Consider the following 21,785-nt stretch of genomic DNA (forward strand, 5'->3'; position numbering starts at 1 on the left):
CAATCCTCCTTCTTTTAACACTTATGCTTTCTCACTGACCCATAAATGCTATTTTCTAGCTCCTCCATCAGTTATGCCAAATAGAGTGCACTGTTCCTTGGACAAGAAACCGAGGGGGTTTTTATTTACCTATGGAGGTACACAGCACGTTTTAGAGTACTGTAACGCACTTTGTCAGAATTGACAATAAATAATCAATATAGCAATGTTTATCTAGACCGTATCTCTGAAAAGGTTTATCTAGAACATTTAATTTTTTCCAGTCAAAAATATCAATTACTGCTATTTATTCAGGTCCAGATAAGGAATAGAAAAATAAGATTACAACAGGAGATTAAGATTAAAATAGGATTACAAAAATAAGGTTCGAAATACAGCCCCATTAATAGTGGGCTATTGTAGGACAAAATAACTTGGCATCACCGTACCGCTTAGTTCATCTTTCAAAAAGGACTTCTGTTTCTCCTGCTCTGGCTTTAAATTGTGTGCACAAGATATTTGGATTGATGAAATCAAAACTAAAAGTAGAGTATTTTACAATAAAAGAATGGTTTTCAATCTTGGTTCTCATAACATTTATTCCAGGTTGTTTTGTGGCTCTTATTTGAGGTCTCTGTCACCTCCGCACCTGCTACTGCCAGGGGAGATGAGTCCTTTTCAACCCAGTAGCCTCCAAAGCAGTAACCTGGGCACATACTGAAATTGCACATCAAGTTGTATATTATACAAGAGGACACAATAAAAAGATAATTGGAAGCGGGACTGGAATAATCCCAAAAAATCAATAATAAAAAGTTTGAATAAAGGGCTGGGGATGGAGGAGTAGGTCAGTACAACAGTTAGATGAACATCACCGTACTTTTGGGTGAATATCCTACAGGCTTTCTGTATAAACAGACAGATAGACAGTTTTACCAAGAGTATCGGTTATGACTAACTAAAACATGGGAATGACTGACTAAAACATGGGAAAGTTTACTTCAAAGCTACCCCCTCTTTTTCCCCTGCCTGTGCTTCCCTTGATTTTTCCCAATAGTTCACTCCCAGTAACCTCTTAGGCGTGTTTCCCTCCTACTACTTGTCTTGTTCATACCAGGAATCCTCCTGGGATCTGGGGGAGCTGCTGAACATATAAAACAGACGGTCTTGGAGCAAAAAAGGGAGAGAGCTGCAGGTTGTAGCCTATGTCATAATTTGATGTATAGGTACACGCTTCTGAAAAAGCCACCTCGCAGTTATGATGCCTCTCTTCTCCTTCCCCGCTTCTCTTTTTTGGAGACATTTATTAAAGCTGTACACAAGCTGAAGTTGTGGGCTGCCATGATGGAAGCTCTAAGTCTGGCTTGTGAATAGGTGGATATATTTGCAATACATGCTGTTACGTATTTAATCAATGTAGCAGCAGCAAATATTTTTCATGTGCAACAAAAGCTACATACTACTCCATTGTGTAATGATAAAGAGAGGATTAAAATACCCAAAGCAAAACAATTTGTAAGCAAAACAATTGGAGTAAAATCCTACCATAGCCACAAAGACGAACCTGGTGCAGGAAGTTCATGAAATACTTACTGGTATGGCATGGGAAAATAAAACCAAAAAATATTCTTCCCTCACAAACATCAGTGAACGTTTTTCATGGGGTTACTGTGGCTACTACTGATAAAAAGCAGCTTGGCCAGTCGATCTCCTTAGTATAACAGAGCTTCATCCTGATCCTAGAGCACAGGATGAAGAACTTTAATTTGTACTCACTTCATAACTGTATGGATAATTTTTGCAGCATTCAGCTATTTTAAATTCACTATTGCTTGCTTCAATATTTTGTGTTTACAGCTTAACTTTAGTGCAATATAATTACAAATTTATGTCTCAATCCACCTGCACCAGTGCTGCATATGTGTCCTAATGTGTTGATGCAGTGGCTTTTCTGCTTCTTACCTCACCATTTCCCAGCTTGCTTTTTGCTTTTTTCTTTTTTTTTTTTTTTTTAATGCTGTAAGTGTCTTATATCTCCCATATGGTGACTGACACAGCCGCTGTATTGACTGGAAAAAGCCAGAACAGGAAAGAGAAGAAAAGGAAAGAACAATACCACTTCACCTTTTTAAGCTATAACTATCAGTAAGTCCATGAAAGTAAATCACAATGTATTCAATACTCAATGTAAACATAGATTTTGATTGGTTACTAAAATCCCTGCTCCCAGGGCTATTCACAAGTACATTGAAAATGCACATACAAAAGTAAGATGGATATTGTCTCTATATCTTTGTTACCTCCAGGAAAAATAAATAAGAACAAAGCAAACTGGAGCTGGAAGTAAGGAGGTTGGTCTTAAAATTACTTCTGTTCATTCTTGAATATCTCTTTTTTACTCAGCAAAACAGAGCAAATCTTGCTCTTAGAATATTTATAATATTTAGATTATGCATCCTTCTGGAGCATCTTTCCCCATTTAATTCTGCAAAATAAAAAGTGAAATCCCATTGATTGGGATTGATTGGTATATGAAACATAGTGTACAGGAATGGATATTTTTTCACATAATTCATTCTCTCTAGGATGCAGGTAATATCTCAGCTTGAAGCACCATGAAGTTTTTCCCTGAAATCCCTCCTTTCTCCCACCTTCCTGTGACAGTAAGAAATCACCAAGAAATGCCGTTCTTTGTAATGCTTCAGAGATATTATTAAATTACTGTGAAAGTGAAACAAATACATCTCTGCAATGTACTTGATCTGTTTTTTCTAGTTTTAATCTACAATGCATTTGTCTAACCAAATTAAGTACTCTGCAATCCTAGCATTGCATGCACAACCATATTTCCTTCATATTTGTTTTCCGTTTTATGATGCTTTAATTGTTCACAAGTAATAACATAGTTGATTAATTTTTATATTTGAGCTGCAATTATGCTTTGAAATCTAATTTGTGAGAACTGCGGTTGTACTTTAATACAAACACCACAGACTTCTAAATTACAAAACAAATTATCCCCAGTCTTTTCTCCCCTGCCGCCGCCGCCGCCACCATCCCCCGCCTCTTTAGCATTTACAGAACGCTACCTCAAACTGATGTTTCTGATGCACAAACATATGGACCCAAACCTGCCCTAATTTCCTCGTGAGGTGATAAAATACAATCACTGGCTGTGGCTCAAACAGAACTTTAATTACGGTTTAGCAACAGCCGATGCTTTTACATAAGAGAAAGTATAATTCCGTTTCTGGAGTGGTTACCTAAGACTAAGCACTTCCACTTAATTTTGTGCAAGCTTGAGTCAAAGAAGTCAAGTTTAACAAATATTTTTGCCCCAATTCTACAGCGATATGATTTCTGTATCCTTTCAAGATTTTGGCCGTACTAGCGTACAAGGAATAAAAGGGCACAGCTGGCACTTCTCTCTTTCCCTCCATTTGAATTTAATGGGCTTTCTTCCAAAGTTCTCAGTTCTGTACTTTAAAAGCGTGTTCTTTTGGTGAAGTCTCACAGCGACTGTAAATTCTCATTAGGCAAAACTGGGCATCAAGGTTAACCATGGGATTTCACGTTGGCTTCCCAATTGCTGCAGTATGCTCCAAGAATTGATTATTGAAACACAAATTTAACAACCACTATGCAAAATAAACGCATATGAACTAAATTTACGCTTAGGCTCTCATAAAAATGTTTTGTTTTTTTTTTTTTGAAGTGAGGAAAAAGACCAGACGGTAAGACCACAGCATCTTTTTTTGAGGTTTCATTGCGCTGCACCAAAATCAAGTTCTTTCAGCCCCTTGAATAAGTACCTGCTAATTAAAACCTTTAGATCTCCTTTACTACATGAAGCTGAGGGAGTAATGATGCTTGAGTGTCTATGTTGGACATTAATTTAGGCTGGATGAAAATGAAATCTGTTTTCCACAAGGAACTTTTTTTTTTTTTTAAATCCCAAGTAAAGGAGTGAGTCATTTTCCACATGCCCAACTGTAACCCTGGCTCAGAAAGACATTACATCAGAAGGGCTTTGTCCAGTCATCCCAGTAGATGATGGGTGTGCTTTACAGGGCTTAGGCAGCTGCCACGTAGGATAATGGAAAACACCATAATTTTATTAGACCAATGAACCCTGTAAGTGACTAATGCTACAATTTAGAACAGCAGCTCTTCAGATGTGGATTTCCAGATGAAATAATTGCTGTTCGACTGCCTAAGTCTGTTCCAGTGGCTCATCTTCCTAGAACCTCTCAGCCATCTCTGGCTGCATTGCCTACAGTAACTATCCTTTTCAAGGAACCAGGTAAGATTTTATTTACTTCAACATCTCCTTTTAAACTTGCTCCAGAGGTTAAGGAGTCTTGATATGTATGCAATCGTTCCCATTTCATTACACAATAAATATCTCAGCACTAAATTCAAATTCAAACAAATGTCCTATATAACTGTGTCTTCTGGTTCGTTGCTCTAATTACAATGTATATGCCAAGAATATTTTGCAATGATTACTCAAAGCCATTAGCTTAAAACAGGTCTTGGTTGCTGAACATTAGGCTGCCACTTCGGGATTCAGTTGATATTGGTTGTCTGATTCATACTTCTCAGTAATTTAAATAAAGCAGAAACTTCTAGACACTACAGGACACACAAGACAAAATTTCCATTCCTGAACAAAATGTACCTTAAACACCTGCCTTTATATACCTAGCTGGGTGACAACTGGCACCTTTTCAAATAAGATCTCTGATTACTGCAATATTACTTATGTTGTTGAATTTCCTTTTGGGAAATTTCTGGACATGAAGGACAAGCAAATCAGATGACTAACGCTCCCACTATTGCAGATACGTCCAGTGGAGAACATGATGATTCACAGAGAGTCAAAATAAGGATGCATGGGAATGCACAGATGACTATCATTGCACTGTCCTTAGTTTATTCAGCTTTAAGTCAGCTTTGGACATACTCTCTGTCAATGTAAATGACAATAACTATTTTGAATTCAGAAGTTCTACATGAATATTCACCATTTGGAGCTCAGACGCATCACTTTTCAGCAAAGCTGTACTATCCCTACACATTTTTATTTCCTGAATTTTCTTTTATTAATAATAATTAGCTGCACAATGATAGAGTCTTATATTGAAACTACAGCAACTATCTCAAAATGGAAATGCCACGGTGTTCTCGATCCTCCATGCTTTGATTCAAAGCGACCTCATTAAGCACCTTGCTTAACATTCCATCCCTTTATCTTTTCATAAAATGACATTAAATTCAGTCACATCAGTAATACTTTAAGAGCAATGATTGAAACTCTTATGGTCGATTGTGCATTAGAAACCCAGCCTCTTCTCAGAGGGAAGAGGAAGCTTTCCACACAATGACCATATTTACAAAGGATTGGAGCTTTCTTGGCAGGGCTATAGACAAAATCTACATAACACCTTTCTTCCATAGGACAATTGCCATCACTCCTCTGCCTCCTGCATTATTCACCATGACACAGGAAAAGACAGACCTGAAACTACAAAATACTGAAAATATTAAGTGCTGTAATTACAGTTAGTTAGTGGCTCTCCAAAAACAGCTTATTCAACATTTGTGACTAAAGATCAGATTAAGCTATACAGAACTTATTCCTTTGGTTGCAAAAAAATGCCTCAGATATTTAAAATACTTACGTAGATTGTTTTCCTGTCAATCTTTCCTATAAATTGCTGGTTTCTGTGAAGGAACTGAGAACTGATGATGCTACCGTTCTATAACCAGATACGAAGTTTCTTCCATATTCGCTTTGCAGTGCAATTATATTTCCTTATCACAACTGTTATTTATTTTATAATTGTTTGTACAAAATCGTTCTCATTTTGGCAGTGGCCAGAGAAAAAAATAGTAGCAGAGTCTGGTTTATTGTTTTGTTTTTCCTCAAAGCAAGCAGAAAGAGGTTACCAGTTTGAGCAGCCTATACAATGTCAGGTAGGAGTTTCAGCTAGTTAGGGTTAGAGAACAGTAGACAATAAAAGAAGTGTAAATAATATATTTTTCCTATTTTCTGAAATGTTTCTCATTTCAGAGAAGATGTGAGTACAACAAAATAACTCATTTTCCCATTATGTGCACAAAGCAATACAGGATGTACAAGCAGACCATGGAATTGTTAGGGCCATAGGCTACAGTTTGTTTTTTCTCTGTTTTATCTCAGACGGACAGAGAATTAGGATCATCAAAAATGATTTTTTTCATCAATTGTAACAGCTTAATAGTGCCTTTTAAACAAAGTTAATTTTTTGCCTGTTACCCTGATTATGCTTTGGGTATTTATTAATTCTTTGCAGTGATAGCCAGAGTTACATATTTTTAATATGCTCTTCTTGCCAGTACAAACATTAAAGATTAAAAAAAAATAGCAAAAAATATATTTTAAATAAATGTTTGCGTTTTCACAAAAAACCCTTATTTTATTAAGCGTAACTATATCAAAGGGAACTGACATCTATTACTTAGATATATTCTGTTCATCTTATGTTTCTTCAGAAGACTTTTATATATCCTAGTTAAGTATAGGCATATCCAACCTGCAAACCCCACCTGTTCACTAGTGTCAAAGTAAATCAAACATCCTACCGTACTTTGGAAATTACCTCCCCAAACACATCTGCTGCAATTTCCAGCCTTTGCAGGTGGCCTGTCGCACGAAAGGGAGGTTATGCTCCTCACCAGTAACACCTGCATCTCCCCTGTCCATTGAGAGACAGGCAGCACTCATGACTAGTTTCCACAGACGTGAGAAAGAGGCAGCACACCAAAATTTCCTATCGTGTGAGACACATTAATGTGTTTTAGCCATCCTTAAATCTACATGGAGAATGAGCCACACACCCACCAGCAAAGGACCATAAATGGGGAGGGTGCAGAGTCCTGCGAGGAGCACCAGCGGCAGGGAGGAGGAGGGACGGCTGAGCTCCTCAGGGGTGCCGGGAGCAAACGTGGTGGGAAGAAGCAGAGGAAGCATCCCGTGGAGGGGACAGGTGGGAGCTGGACCCACGTGTGCACGCTCCACCGTTCTGGCCTGTACCCTCAGGAGACTCGGGTCCAGCTGGTTCCCTGAGGAGGACCTCTGTGCCCATGTGTGTCGAGCAATTCTGGGAATGTATTTGGCCCTTGCAGAAATGTATTTGATTCCTACTAGTCCAGGAAGCAATTTTAATGGTGCAGCTGCCCACTGACAGCATGAGCATATTGCTTATATTTACTCAATTTCAAAGTGCCTGCTTTAAAGAAATGGATGTAAATTCTACCTCCTTTACCTCTTACCTACCACCAAAATGCTTTGGTGGAAAGTATACTGTATTCAGCCGATGTGTCTTTTCTTGTTTCTCAGCTGAGCTGGAACCACAGCTTTCGAACCAATGTCATTCCAGAGCAACACGGGGCATCCCTATACTCTCTGCGTTACCCAGAGCGGCACATGCTTTCATAGCACATCGTCGCAATTATCCAGGAAACTGAAACAGTTCAATCATCTTTTATCAGGTTGTCCAAACGAGCCTGAAAAGCATTCATTTTTCACATTACCAAAACATGCCTTCTTGAATGAGCTGTCAAAGCAGACACAAATCTTGCAGTGGGGCACCACAGCCTGACACACCGGCTGTGTTAGAGACCACACTTCATGACACCACTAAAGAGCACCAAAAATTACACAGGTAAAACACCACCACTGCCACTCTGAGGGAAAAAACGTCTTCCCTGAGATTTATGAAAATACCAAAAAAAAAAAAATTCGAGGGAGAGAGAGAAAAAGGAAAAGAAAACCTGCAACTGAAATAAGTGAAGAGTAATATATATTACCAGCTTGGTTTGAACTCCTTTTGAAAGGAATTAGGCAAGGCTGCAAGAATCAAAAAGGTTTACCAGTGTCTTCAGATCTAACAATTACTTTTTTACAACTTGAAGATCACAGAGAGAAAAAAAGCTCCTAAATTTTGGAATATACTTATTGCAGCTAGCAAATATGGGATTTATATGCACCAAAACCTGCCTAGATGCCAAACTGACTATCTATGCTAAACAGCACAGTACAGAATGGCATTAAAGCGATAATTCTCCTGCTTACCACCCTATTTCCCATCAGTAAGCACCGAGCTAGTCAGTCACTGTGACTCCGAAGAGCTTTCTCATGGATTTGAACTCATGCGTAAGAATCTTGCTCAGGTAAGTAACAGTTGCAAGGTACAAGTTAAACAGCTTTGGCACAGACAGAATATTGAAAAGATTCACTACATTGGCCCATTCTTGTATTTATCAGAAGAAAAATCTGACTGGATTTTTTAAGAGTCTGAAGAACTGCCGCAGGAGCTGTAGCATTTACCTAGGATCTTCATCTGGTAATCTCCCCTAAAACTCAGGAAAACATTTCTGACTTGGCAAACGTGGCAAATTACTGTGTCTGCTTCGTGACATAACAGGATCTATAGCGCTAAAAAAAATTTAACAGAAATAATAACTTAAAAAAAAATAATCAAAACCAGAAACATGACAGCAGTTAAAGTATAAATGCACAAACCAGCTTAAAATTAGCCAGCTCAGAGGGCTACATCCCTATTTTGAACTGCCGGGCAGTCATATCCAAGGATACCAACCAAATGGAGTACATAAGCACCTGCTTAACTTTGAACCCCTTAAATTAAAAATTATGCATCTGAATTTCAGTATACTTTTTTCAAGCACTAGTAGCACATGAATGGTTTTCTGTGTTTACATACGAAGAGCACACAGCAGCAGAACACTGTTTGCTCAGAGACACGTATGTCTGAGGAACTACTTTTAGCACACTGCCCCTTGTAGTGTGAGCTTTCAGCCGATAGTTTGGCCACAGAAGCTCAAGCTAAGTTGTTTTAAAGCAAAACATCCAGTTCCCTGGCAATGCCTCCTTTCCCATGCTCCCTTTTAAGAACTTGAAATGAAAGGGAGGACTCCTCATGTCATTACTCTGTCCCATCAGCTGATTTATTTATATTTTTAATTCAGATACGAAGGACTAAAATTAAGACTATGCAAACAGAATAAACTATTCAAATTGTTTTAGCATCTGGGCACCTCTGAGAGCAACTGATTGATTTATCACTACAGCAACACGAAGAGGCCTTGATAATTTGAACTATTCAGACAGCATGACGTTCTTAAGTCTTGTATTTCTACAAAATATAACAAAGTTAATGCAACATCCTAGACAAAATGGAGGACACAGAGAACAAAGTAAGGTAGAGCTCACATTTTGCTTTTCATCCTGACCTCACATTGACATTCAGACCGTGTATCTCTGCATCACAGTCTGTTGTGGAGTGGAAGGACAGAAGCTACAAAGGGGTGCTCTTGCCAGCTGAGCACCGAAAGCATGCTTTGCCAAGTGCAGAAAACAACAAGCCTCGTGCGTTGTTCTCCAATAAAAAACAAGGAGTTCCCCTGTTCCAAAACGTGTATTTACAGAAGAGCAGTGAACCCCTTTTGTACTCTCCCAGCCTTCAATGCAACATAGAATAATGGGCAAAGCACCTAGCAAGGACTTTGTCTTCCTCCTGCAGGTGCTATAGCTTCACCAAACAGGTTCCTTCATGCTTCTTATGACATGGATGTCACTCACGGGCTGCTAAAGAGGTTTTCTTGACCAAAGCCGCCTCTGCTTATTTTGCGGCTATCACATTACTCAGTTGAGTGCACTCCTGCTGAATGACTGGGGTAGGGATTTGCCAAGTGCACAAGAGTTAGCAATTACCCAGATATCACTAAGGAATTGCTTCCTGATTAAATGTTTTGAGCTTCCAAGTAAAAATACAGAGAAAAAACAAATAGCCTTTTATTCTTCCAATCCTGATAACATCTAATCACTGACACTTCAAAAAAATCATTATGCTTTGCTGCTACCACTTCTGGCACGATTCTTTGCTGCTTACAACCAAATTACATTAAGCAAATACAGTACATTATTTAAAGCACTAAACAGTTTATTTCCAAGACAAAATAACGTCATTAGTCAAATATTATACAATTCACATTAAAGGTTTTTTTCCCCACCCAGGCTTCTTGTGTCCTGAAGGTCCTTGATATAATTCCACTGTGGTTTACAATATATTTTTTTTTAGTTATTTAAAACTGCTTAACGTCTTATTACCATTAATATGTATTTTATCTGTTTTGGATTACACATCGCTTCCTTATGTAGTTTTAGAAAGCACTGTTTTTTCTAAACATACTCTATCCAAGGCCGTGAAGGCAACAGCTTCTCTTTACAAGACCTCAGTGGCTGGCCACAGTTCAGCCATCTGTGATATTCACAATTTTGGGACATACAAGTCAAAACTATTCTGGTACACAAAGATAAGCATACAAATCAGAGCATTATTTCCAGTAGAGGTAATTATGAATGCCAATAATTATAATTCACCTGTGCATATCAGTCCGTACGTGGACTCTGCACTCAAGTGAATGGAATTCAACATGTGCCAAGGGCTTCCTCTTGCTTGATGTTTACATTGGAGAGAGATGACACGGGGATATTTAGACACAGGAATTGGGATCTCTATTGCTTGCATTAAACCTGGATATGGGGAAAATGATCTACATGTAGAAAGCACAGAGTGAAATGAGAGAAGCGCTATACTATGCTGATGCTTCACAATGAGATTTTCTTGAAGCCATACACTTGCTCCAGGTAAGGAAGAAAACAAAGCATGTTCACTGCAAATTAGGATAGACACTGCCAGCTAGCAGAGGGCCATGTCTAACAACATGCAAGAGTTTTCCAGAAAGATGTTTCTGTTTCATTTCCAATATACTTGTAAGAAATTTTGGTCTAAAGATACTAATGCAATGATGCTGTTTCATGTGAAGAAGTTCCAATATATTTAATCTGTTTAAGCACAAGCTTGTTTCTGGAACAAGAGTTCCAGAGCCACAAGTCATATTTTTAGTCTTGAAAATTGGAAGAGTAGCAGACGTTACAGCATGTTTCGGAGACCTCTGAGTGTGTAAGACAAGCATGATTTAAGTCTATGTACTTAGGAGATGTCACTAGCAAGGTTGTAAAGAAAAAATTTTTAAAACCAAGCCCACCAGAAAGCACATTAATATACTTGCTAACACCAGTAAGGTATTAGTAAGGAAAAAAAAAAAAAAATCTTGGAGGTGGCATCATTCAGCTCTCAAGCACATGCTAAACACATACAGGAGTTTCCTTACTTTGAATTCATAAGGCATTATGAAATCCTGAAACTGCTGATAGTGGAGGAACAGGCCAATCAAACAGCAGTGCAGGCTTGCCTTTTAGTGGAGAGAAGGCAAAAACGTACCACGCTGTTTGAATTAACCACAAAAATTATTCTGGATTTCAGCACGATATTTCGCAGCCCATCGCCTTTCAACTCCCTTAGCATTCCGAGAGCCATATGAATGAAACACTAAAACAATTAGATGCTAACAGTGCTTCAAACATTTAAGTCATTGTAATAATACCTAGATGATAGACAATATACTGTGTTACATTTTTAAGTACAGGTAGACTAGGATGAAATGCGTTTATCACCAGATTGAAAAAGACACCACAGTCAGATACAGACTTAAGCCATAGCTCTGTACCAAGGTCACATCCCACCTAATCGAATCTAATCCACTAGGGGTGTTTTGGGTTTTTCTTGGGTTTGGGTTTTTTAGGGGGGGGAGATGTTTTAGCTTTCTTACAGTAACAGGCATGCAAGCTAGGACTTTATAGACAAGTTCAAAGATAAATTTGTATATACATGGAGAAACAGAAAACTAAACATGAATGGCAAGGACCAATAATGATCTCCTATTATCCACTGTCATGTTTTTAACCACCTTCCACACTTTAAAATTCACAGACCTCAAGTTTGTGTTGTGATAAAGCATTACCATTATGTTTTCTTTCTTTTCATCCTCCAAGGACTCAATTGTTAAGAAACAACCATCCTGCCTGGTATTACAAGACAAATGTTACTATGCGTGCTGTGGTTATGATTTTCGTCTAATGCAAGATATCAAATTACAGTCTATTTAATTAAATAGAATTTCCTTGGAAGATCACTACCACACTTTTGAAGATGCCATCATATTTCATATCACAGCAATAAAATAGTCGCTGAAAAATACTGTAATCTCTCAGATGAGCAGAGCATTTAGGAATTATGACCTTTCTAAAAATCAACTACTGACTAAGAAAACCGTGCAAGAAAGAAAGGAATCGCCTTATTAAGCCTGTTAAAAAGTCAATTTCTCAGAGTATAAATGCCCATTCCTCCCATATACATCATTATCAAAAGCCTTGGGAAAAAAGGTAGGCTAATGAACAAAAGAAGCAGCCTTGCCTTTTGGAAAAAGCCTATGTAACCCCTGGTGAAAGAGAAAGGAGGTGTATATGCATATCCACAAGAAAGAATCAGGCCCAATGTTTAGATTGCACTTGTAAAAGACCATGTTATTTGAATAACTCACTGTTTAGACACATCAGGCATTATTGTCTGTTCCTTCTTCCTTGTATCCACTGTTGGCTCTACAGGGGTAAGTACTACAGCAGCACATGAGACTATTGACTGGTATGAGTCTTCCCGGCAAACTGCAAAGACAAAAAAATCTCATTGTTAAAAGAGTGAACTCGGTTTGCGTTTTAAATGTTTAAAATAAGACAACAAAACCAAAAAAACAATCAAATCCTTATGTGATAAACAAAAATGCAAATGATTAATCAGACTTCACTGTGGTCACCTGCAATGAAAACATCGTTGTTTTTCACATTTCCTAAAGTGCTTGCTTGGCACTTCTTTGCCATAGACTGCTACTCCCATCATCATTCACTAAGTTTCACCTGGCACAAGATCTGATGTCAGTCTACTCTAGTTCACTGGTTTGTCTGAATTCTAAAAGGACTTATATTTCCATAAATGACATCAGAATACGATGCACTTCCTTTTCCTTTTTCATCACAAACTGAAAACGAGAGTGGAAATTATGGATTGTTTTCAGGGAAAAATTACAGACTTTGTAAGAAAATAGATTTGAGAAAATCTGATTAGTGGGTGTTTGTTTTTTTTTTGTCTTCAACTGTTACATCTCACTTTAATCCAAAAAAGCCAAATCCAAATTGTCCAGGAGTGATATCTGATATATTGATTCCTGCTTTCCGTTATGTATCACTGTGCTGGATGATATGATTTAAATGATACTTAGAGCTAAAAGATCGATCATGTGTTTCAGCTGAGCATCTGGCTCAATTAGCACTAATAAATGAATACGCCAAAGTTCCTGACTTCCAAATAGACAACTACATTTGTTAAGTTACACATATTCTGATTCTAAATTGCAAATGTCACTAGTAATATAGCACTTAGCAGTCACCACTCCTACTGATTTTGAAGGTATAGATTTCCTTTACAGCCAAGGTCTACCTTTATGAGCCAAATAAAAGCTGGAATTAAGAGTTGGTTGTATTGAACAACGCACAGCAGCTTCTTTTCTTATATATTTATGGTACTATTATATATCATATATAAACAAGAAGAAACGTGGTGACCTATCTTTTAAGCAGAAAGTCACACAGTATTTTGTATGTATAACATACGGAACTACTTAATAGAGTGTACACATGCCAATAACATAGCCTGTAAAACAAGGATGACCGCTACAAATTCTCAGCAATTCAAAGACAGAAAGAACCTGTTTTACAAGTACATACATTCATGCAAGATTGTGACATCTGGGAACATTAAACTGTGACATTTATAAACAGAAAACTTGTTTCTGAAGACTTACACTCCATCCTCCACAATCACCTGCCTCGTCCTTATTGCCCACAGATAACACACCTTTTGCATAGCCTATGCTCCTCTTACAAGAGGAGTAAAACTGGAGTAAAACTTCATCCATATTGCCTTGACTGGGTCAAGAACAATTAATGCGGTGTTTTACTTTGAGTGCGGGTTTTAAAGCACTCAAAGTTACAGCACGAATTCAGCAGACAGAGACAAGGTACACTGCATGCCCGACAAACACCCTGGAGCTATAACTGGTGCTTTAAGGCAGCTAGAGAGCAGATTTTAAGCAACAGGTCAGAACAGGGTTGCGTGTTTCTACAAAGGTCAGAAAAGCGCAATGGTCTTTTTGTTTTCAGAGCAATATTGAGCCATTCAGCAAGCAGCACAAATGGCCAGAGTACGGGCAGATTCTGGCAAGGAGAAAATCTTTTTGTGAAGTACATGTAACTACATTTAACTGATGTGCTCTTGATGTTCTCCAGCATTGCTTATGCTTGTATTTTTAAATATTAATGTGTACATTGTGCTAAGTGACTAAGACACATAAGATGACCAATACTGAAACCTTACCTGAATTTCTCTTTGGAGCCAGTGCTACTCAAAACTTTGTTACTCTCATAGACATCCATTTCCAAAACCCAAAAAGAACTCCCTATATTGCCTACAGGTATGCAAGTAGGATATACATTATAGCTTCATGCATAACAAGTTAAGGAAGGAACTAATGCAAGACATATCAAACTAGAGAGACTACATAAGCAAAAAAGAATCTTAGGTTATTTTTATCCTACTATGTTACGTGCAACAGGCAGACCATCTATTAGCAAGGTGCTATTTGGTAGGCACCACGTCATGTACAAAATAGTATCTTCTCATTGCAACCATTTGCAACATTGTGCAAAGATGAACACTTACGTCTATTTGACTCTTAATTTACAGCATTGTAAAAAGATAGGTTTGTCAAAGGGCAATACTGATATTCATTGCCTGAATTTTAACCTGAAATGCTAATAAAAAAGGGGGAGTAAAGGATGAAGCAAATACGTATTTTCCTTTAAAAGAACCTGTGGTACCACTTGAATATCTAGTTATTACTTTAGAACGTGTAAAACATCTGGTGACTATGAAAGTGTCACGGAGTAGGATTTTCCCTGGATCAGCCACCGCCTATCAGGGCAGTTACAGAGAAAGATCAAATAGGAAATAGAAAGTAACGAAGAGACACTGCCAGTCTCCTACCGTTTACAAAAATTTCACAAATGCATGAAACTGTGAAATTGCTTTTGTTTAATAATTAATGCTATATAGGAGTTGTATAGTCCTGTAATTTACAGCTCAAGACAAATCCAGAGGTCATCTGGAGATCTGAGCTCATGGAATTTATTATCCTCCCATTCTAGACAGTGATACGCTTTGGTCTGGCTTTTGAAAACCACTACAATTCCTCCTTTTAATCTCAAGTCTCTGTGCACACAGTCATAAGTCATTATGGGACAGTATAATTAACTAAAATATCATGAAATAGCGACAGCACAGCAGCAAGTAATTTTCACCTACTGGAGTGTATTCTCTTATTATCGGTTCATAACTTGCATTAAAATAATGAGAATGTGCTTGAATGTGGACTCTCAACTTCAACATTGATGGGGATGGGCACTGTTTTACTTAAGGAGGCTGTTTTCATTTTACACTTAAAAGTTCTCTTAAGCATAGCTTCTTTTCTACCCCTTCATTTTTTTATGTACAAGAGGCTCATATTACCCTCAAAAATTCCATCAGTCATGTCCACATATCATAGGCTTCATGAATCCAAACCTCTTAGATCCTCAAAATATTACGAACCTCAGAATACCAAACAATAATACTAAGGGATTACACCCCTTTTAGCCATAAATCCTCTCGTGTGTCCAAGTTGCACTTTCACGGCCAACAAGAACTTCACAAATTCACTCTCTGCTCATCCAGCCCATACATCAATAGTTTGTCTATGAAGATCTTAAGGGAGACAGTCATGAAACACAATATCCACTGTTCCAAGAAAGAAAACAATAAAGAAACTTTTCCCATGTATCTACTACGTATCTGCACACAAACGTTAAGTACATGCTGTAGGTAGAGGCTCAATATCACCTTGCTGTGATAGCAGCTAGTTGCAGTTGCATACCTCCAGAATTGTGGAAAAAACTGTGCAAGGAATCAACATCAAGGGAAACAATCAGCTAATTTTATACTACCTCTAGCAATTTCCTTAAGTTTAATAGGCTAATATTTAGTATCTTAGACTGTGTTATAGACCGAATACCTTCTGAAAAAATAAGTAATTTGCATGCGAGATGGTATTTTTCAGTACCATTGCATCTCCTTTATTCACAATTCAACCATTACATGAAACAGCTAATAACTGTAGTGAAAAAATACAATTGGAAGAACATCTTTACTATGCATTATCATTAAAGAAACATTTTTCTGAGTGAAATAAAAGACACTACGTACCAACTACGTCATATAAAGAACAACTCTGCAGGAAGAGAAAACAAACATTCTAACTTCATATAATACTATTATAAAAGATCTGTACTGCTTTTGAAGTTGCATAATTTCTCCACAGATTCTTCAATTTATACTTTAATGATGCATACAGATTTAAAAGTACCCCATATATTTATCACCAGGAGTGCTGGCTTGGATTTACCCTAGTTGGTTTAAGCAGTTCCAGAACATCATTCACTATCAAAACACAGCTCTATGTCTGGAGAAGAAAAACATTAGCTGTGGTTGGTTTTTTTTTTTTTTTCCTTTGCTGTCTCTTTCAAGAAAAATAAGGATGACTAATTAAACAGGTTTCTTCTACTTTGAACCACCGAGTGAAAAATTTTTAATTCCCTAAATAGTAGAACAGTAGGAAGCCTTCAACAGCTACTGAATATAATGTAACTCTCTGGAAAATAAAAAGATTTTTAAGTTCTAGAGGTGTCATTTACAGGGTCTATTTCAAATACTGTTAATTGTACACATTTGGTTTTGCTTCTTTTTTCTTTTTTTTTTTTTTTAATAGAGGAGAGAGAAAATCTGGTTATCACCACTCACTATCAAAAAAAAGCCCAAACTCTCCTTTGACATAAGATGCAAGTGATGGCTAGATTAAATTAGCAGCAAGTGCTACCTGCTTAGAGAAAACAGAAGGGAAATGTTCATATGCAGTGTGCAATGAAGCATAAGGGATTCTTGACACAGGGAGACAAAAACAGTGAAGTATTTCTGGATTTAAAAAACCTGGGCACTTATTCTGACAATTCAAAGTATTTACACTTGTGCCTGGAGAGTTTAAAATAATCAGCTCTCATCGTTCAAGAGACAGATAAAGTCTGGAAACAACTGCTGTTTTATACCAAGAATCCTTCTGCTTTGGTTAAAAACTAGGCAACCAGCCAGGAGCATGGAAGGTGCTAAGTACTTTCCCCCAAAATATCAGTCAACTGCCACTGTAGGACACAGGAGACTGAAACATGGGGGAGTAATGTCTGGATCCAATTGCACATTCCTTCTACTACTGAAAGCCAGAAGGTATGTCTGAATTACTCCAGAACACCAATTCTCAGTGAGAGTATTTACATTTTGGCACACTGTTTCCTAGCTGCGGCTCTGCCATGGGGAGGGCTCAGGAAATGAGCCACCCTCTGAGGCGCCCTGAACAAAGGACAAGGAAGAGCTGCAAGATATGCAACCCATAGGCAGGTTCTTCAAATAAGGCAAACACCGGAGGATGAAGAACTGTTACACGTGAGACAGAGGTTTTGTTAAAAAAAGGCAACACAAAAACCAACCAACCAACAAGGAACAGAGGATCTACTGTAAATGTCTTCAGTAGAGTAGTCTAATTTTGAGGACGAGTGAAGAGCCGAAGGAAGAAAGGAACATTTAAAACAAGTAACTCAAGCTATTTTCCCAGGAAAGCTGCTGACACTGGAAACAGTTTATAAGAGAGGATCTTGACACCTAGTCTATCAATTCTGGTATCTCCAGTAAGAACTGTGATTAATCACTATCCTAATCCCTTCTTCACCACACAGGTGCATCCTCTCGTAGTCTTGGCCCATGCAGTGGGCTAAAAAAAATAACCACTGTTTAGACCCATCTCTTTGTCAACTCCAAACGTCACCTGCATGAAACACTTCATCAAAACCAAGTGTATGATTTCAATTCCATACCCTCTTTCTCAGCCCCAGAAACACCACAAAATTTTTTAATACTTTGTTATTAAACCCTAAAGCCCAAGGAGACTTTCAGTCTCTTAAAGCAATACAAAAGGTCAAGGTACTTTGGGTGAAAGACGTTTTCGTCCATCTACTTAAAAAAAAAAAGCCTAATATTACAAACTAAAAATAAAAAAAAAGACTAATCTTCCTGCTACTTGATTCTAGATTTGATTACAGTCTCTGGGAAAAAAATAAAGGAGACTAAATGGATCTTCATTTTATTATTAGTTCAACAGTTATTCTAGGGCCTCTTGCCCCTTAAAATAGTTACATTTCACAATATTGGCTAAATGAATACTTAAGAGAATGAGACTATAGGCTTACAGTCCCCAAAGGGTTTGCTGTAATAATTCTGCAATAAAACCACAGGCCCAATTCTTAAACACAGCATAGTCACAATCTGAAATTTTGTAACAGCAACAATTACAGGCCCATTACAGGCAAATGAATTACTTTCTATCAGGTTCTTATGTTTCCTGGCTCTTTTGTGGCATTCACGAAGGCTGCGCACACATATCTGCGCTTTGCGCTATCCACACTGGCATCCAATGGTGAAGGGTACGTAACACGGCATTAAGCAGGAGCCGGGGAATTCTTCTAACACACCAGCAGTTCTGTAGTGATTATCTGCACCCTTGCTTTTGTACCCTAAGTTTGTTTGCCATTACAAGTCACCATGATAATATGGTAATAGCCGCAAGTGAAATTTGGGCCTACTGACTCATACTCGAGGTATAAGAAATTAAAACTGTAAGCAGCAGTGAATGCTTCTCCTTTTAATGTTAATGCTTAATGGAATGCTGTTGATACTGAATGGAAGGGTATGCCCTGGTCACCTAAGGAACCTATGGAAATGGTAAGTGATGGAAACACATTCATAAAATAATCACACAGATAATTATGACATTGGTGGCCCACTTCTCACACATTTTATGTTAAGTATCGACAGAATGATTTAGTTTCGTCTCCAGAAGGACAATGTAGCACCTTAATTCCTGTTCAGAGTCTTCTCAAGCATCCTCCCCCAGTTTACAACGACCTGCAGACTTGCTTAACCAGAGGGATTGTGTCTGTATTTACTAATCCCTCATGGATTTTACAAATTTGATCAGTTACTTCTGTGCTTGCACAAACTTATAGCATCCGCATCCTGTAGAGCTTAAAGCTGAACTACAGGTTATGTGAAGAAATATTTCAATTAGCCCATTTTAAACTTGCCGCCAACTAGTTTCATTTGAGTCCCCCAATTTAAGTATTGGAAAAGACAATGCACAACTCCTTCCTCACTTTCCACTCAGGATTTTACAGACTTCTTTTGGATACTTTGTCAGTTCTCTCTCTTACAGGCTGCAGAATCTGCGTTTGCTCCTGTACAAAATCTGCTTCACACCTCTGGCCACCCTGCTGACCTCTCCACGAACCACTCCTTCTTGTTGCAGTTCCCGCAGTGCTGGATCACTGTAGCAACACCAGCAGAAACTACAACTGCGTTCACAGAAAACTGAGGTTAGTTTTTCAGCTGTAACTACTGTACACCTAAAATATTTTATCTATTTAGGCTTGAGGCTGCGTCTAAAATACTTTCTATTCACAGTGAACTATTTTAAGCAAATATTGTTTCAAGCAGCCTATACAGGAATTGAAAAAACAACCTTTAAAAATAAACGCAAATATCCAGTAGGTAGGTATTGCTTCTCTATATCAAAAAGCATTGGTTTAGTGCTAACATTAGGACTTTTAAAATAACAACTAACTTTCATTACCTTTTGGCAACACTGTCAGTCAGGGTGATGTCACAGGCTTGGATTTTTAGCACTGTAGTCTGTGACTTTGTTTCATGAGATGGACATGTATAAAAACCACACGCATAAATGAGGGAAAGGTTGGGATGAAAGACTAATGATCTGAGCCTCAACAATCATGTCTAATTCCGCCAAATTGCAGGAAGTCTCATAATTGAACAGTATGAACATCCATTGGAATAAAAAGTAGAGGCTTAGTCATTCAGTCTAGGACACACGGTAATAATCACCATGCGGTCCAAATAAGTGCATCGGTTTATTCACAAAGAGGCTTTGAAGATAATTGGTAAAATTAATTTACCATAGAAAACGGCTGTAGGTAGGTTCCTGGGGCAAAGGAGGCTGACCCAGACCTCCTCTGCTGGTGGCATATCTGCTGTTCTTGGCCTATATGCAAGCCCGAGGTCTCGGACCCCTTGGTCCTCCTGACTTACCAAGGGAGCCACAGAGCGCGAGGCTGTCTGCAGGAACATTCGCCAGGAAATAAGAGACAGAAACACGACGGTCCCAGGTGATCGAAGAAAACAGAACAGCCAAAACCTCCGTTTTTCCAATAAGAATGCAACAGGTATTGCTGAAAGTACCAATTTCAGATGGAAGCATAAAGCCACCCCCCCAGTAACAGCCATAAGGTACCAGGAACTGGGAAACCCTCATCTCTCCTCCTAAAGGACATGGAGGAAATCCCAACAGGGACTTAAGCAGCCGCAAGAGCCAGCTGCCTCCAAGTTCCCATTTCAGCCAAGAGAAGAATAACCGTTTTAGTTCTGGTTTTGATCATGTTTGGGTTTCTATTTAAGCTATGTGATTCCTTCAAGAAAAGGAGAGAAACAGGAGTGACTGTGACACTGGCATCTTAAAAGGAGGAATATAAAAAGACCTGCAGGGCATTTCTGTAGGCACAATACAAGCCCCTGAAGGAATGACTACTCTAACAACAATATCCTCGACTGTCATTCACCGCAAGTAAAACTGTCAAAACTCAATAGCAAGCGTTTTCAGGAGCATAGTCTCTTGGCTTCAACTATTATTCTTGGCCTAGCTGAAATAAAGACTGACAGGCGAGCAAGATTAATTTATTGTTGTTTGTACTGAACGGTTGTAGTCACAAGAAATTAATTTAAACAATTAGTACACAGATAAACCTCCAAAAGCACAGCTTCCCAAGAGACATTACTAAATAAAATCACAATGTCAGCTCTCCTTGCAGTTTCTAACAACAAGAGCTCACCAGGAAAATTATATGAGGTATTTTTGTTTTGCAAGAGTACGAGGCTATTTGGCTTTCCATTATAGCCGTATTGGCACCCGCTAGCAGGAGCACGAGGCACAGCTGCCAGTAGAGCTGTATGTCTTCTCAGTCGCAGAATGACAGCCTTTATCAACCTCAGTGACAAGCAACCCAGTGAGCAGTCCCTACAGCAGCACATTTGTCATAGCTATTCCTGACTCATTCCTTCTTTCACAGAAGGCACTCATACACCGTGTATTAGAAATTTACACCGGGCATTGAAATGATTAGAGGGTCCATAACAAATATGCCCTGCCTTTTCTCAGGGAACACATCTTCCATATTTATTATAAAACGTAAACAACATATTTCACACCCTTGCCCTCTCTAAGGTGGGTGGCTTCATTATGGTTTTTTTCCACTCTTGAAGAAGTTTTGTTTTTATTGGTTTTGTTAAGTGATTAAAACTGCCTCAACTCTAGAATCTTGCTCTGTCTGGAGCGGTTACATGTCTTTCCTGGGCTAATGGGCAGACTGACCCCACGCTCATACAGGATCCTATGGGAAGGCAAATTCAACTCGAATGTCTCCTCTCTGCAATCACTTAACAATCTTGTATATGAGCATGAATAAGCAAACAGCTGGCTTCTACTCCAGCTGACTGCTCCAGTGTAACTGCAAAGCAGTTGGG

General features: G+C 38.4%; 1 protein-coding gene across 1 annotated transcript in view; it reads right to left on the reverse strand.

Moving 5' to 3' along the window:
- The window catches only part of CCSER1 (coiled-coil serine rich protein 1), a gene marked incomplete at its 3' end in the record, with an annotated part of 718,149 nt that overhangs the window by 528,352 nt on the left and 168,012 nt on the right, over window positions 1-21,785 (reverse strand). Inside the window, exon 5 of the mRNA XM_082482793.1 lies at window positions 12,490-12,610. Within this exon, the coding sequence (XP_082338919.1) occupies window positions 12,490-12,610 (121 nt within the window). The remainder of the gene's footprint in view (window positions 1-12,489; window positions 12,611-21,785) is intronic.

This window comes from Vanellus vanellus, assembly GCF_965231255.1.
Source record: "Vanellus vanellus genome assembly, chromosome: 4".
Classification (NCBI taxonomy): Eukaryota; Metazoa; Chordata; class Aves; order Charadriiformes; family Charadriidae; genus Vanellus; species Vanellus vanellus.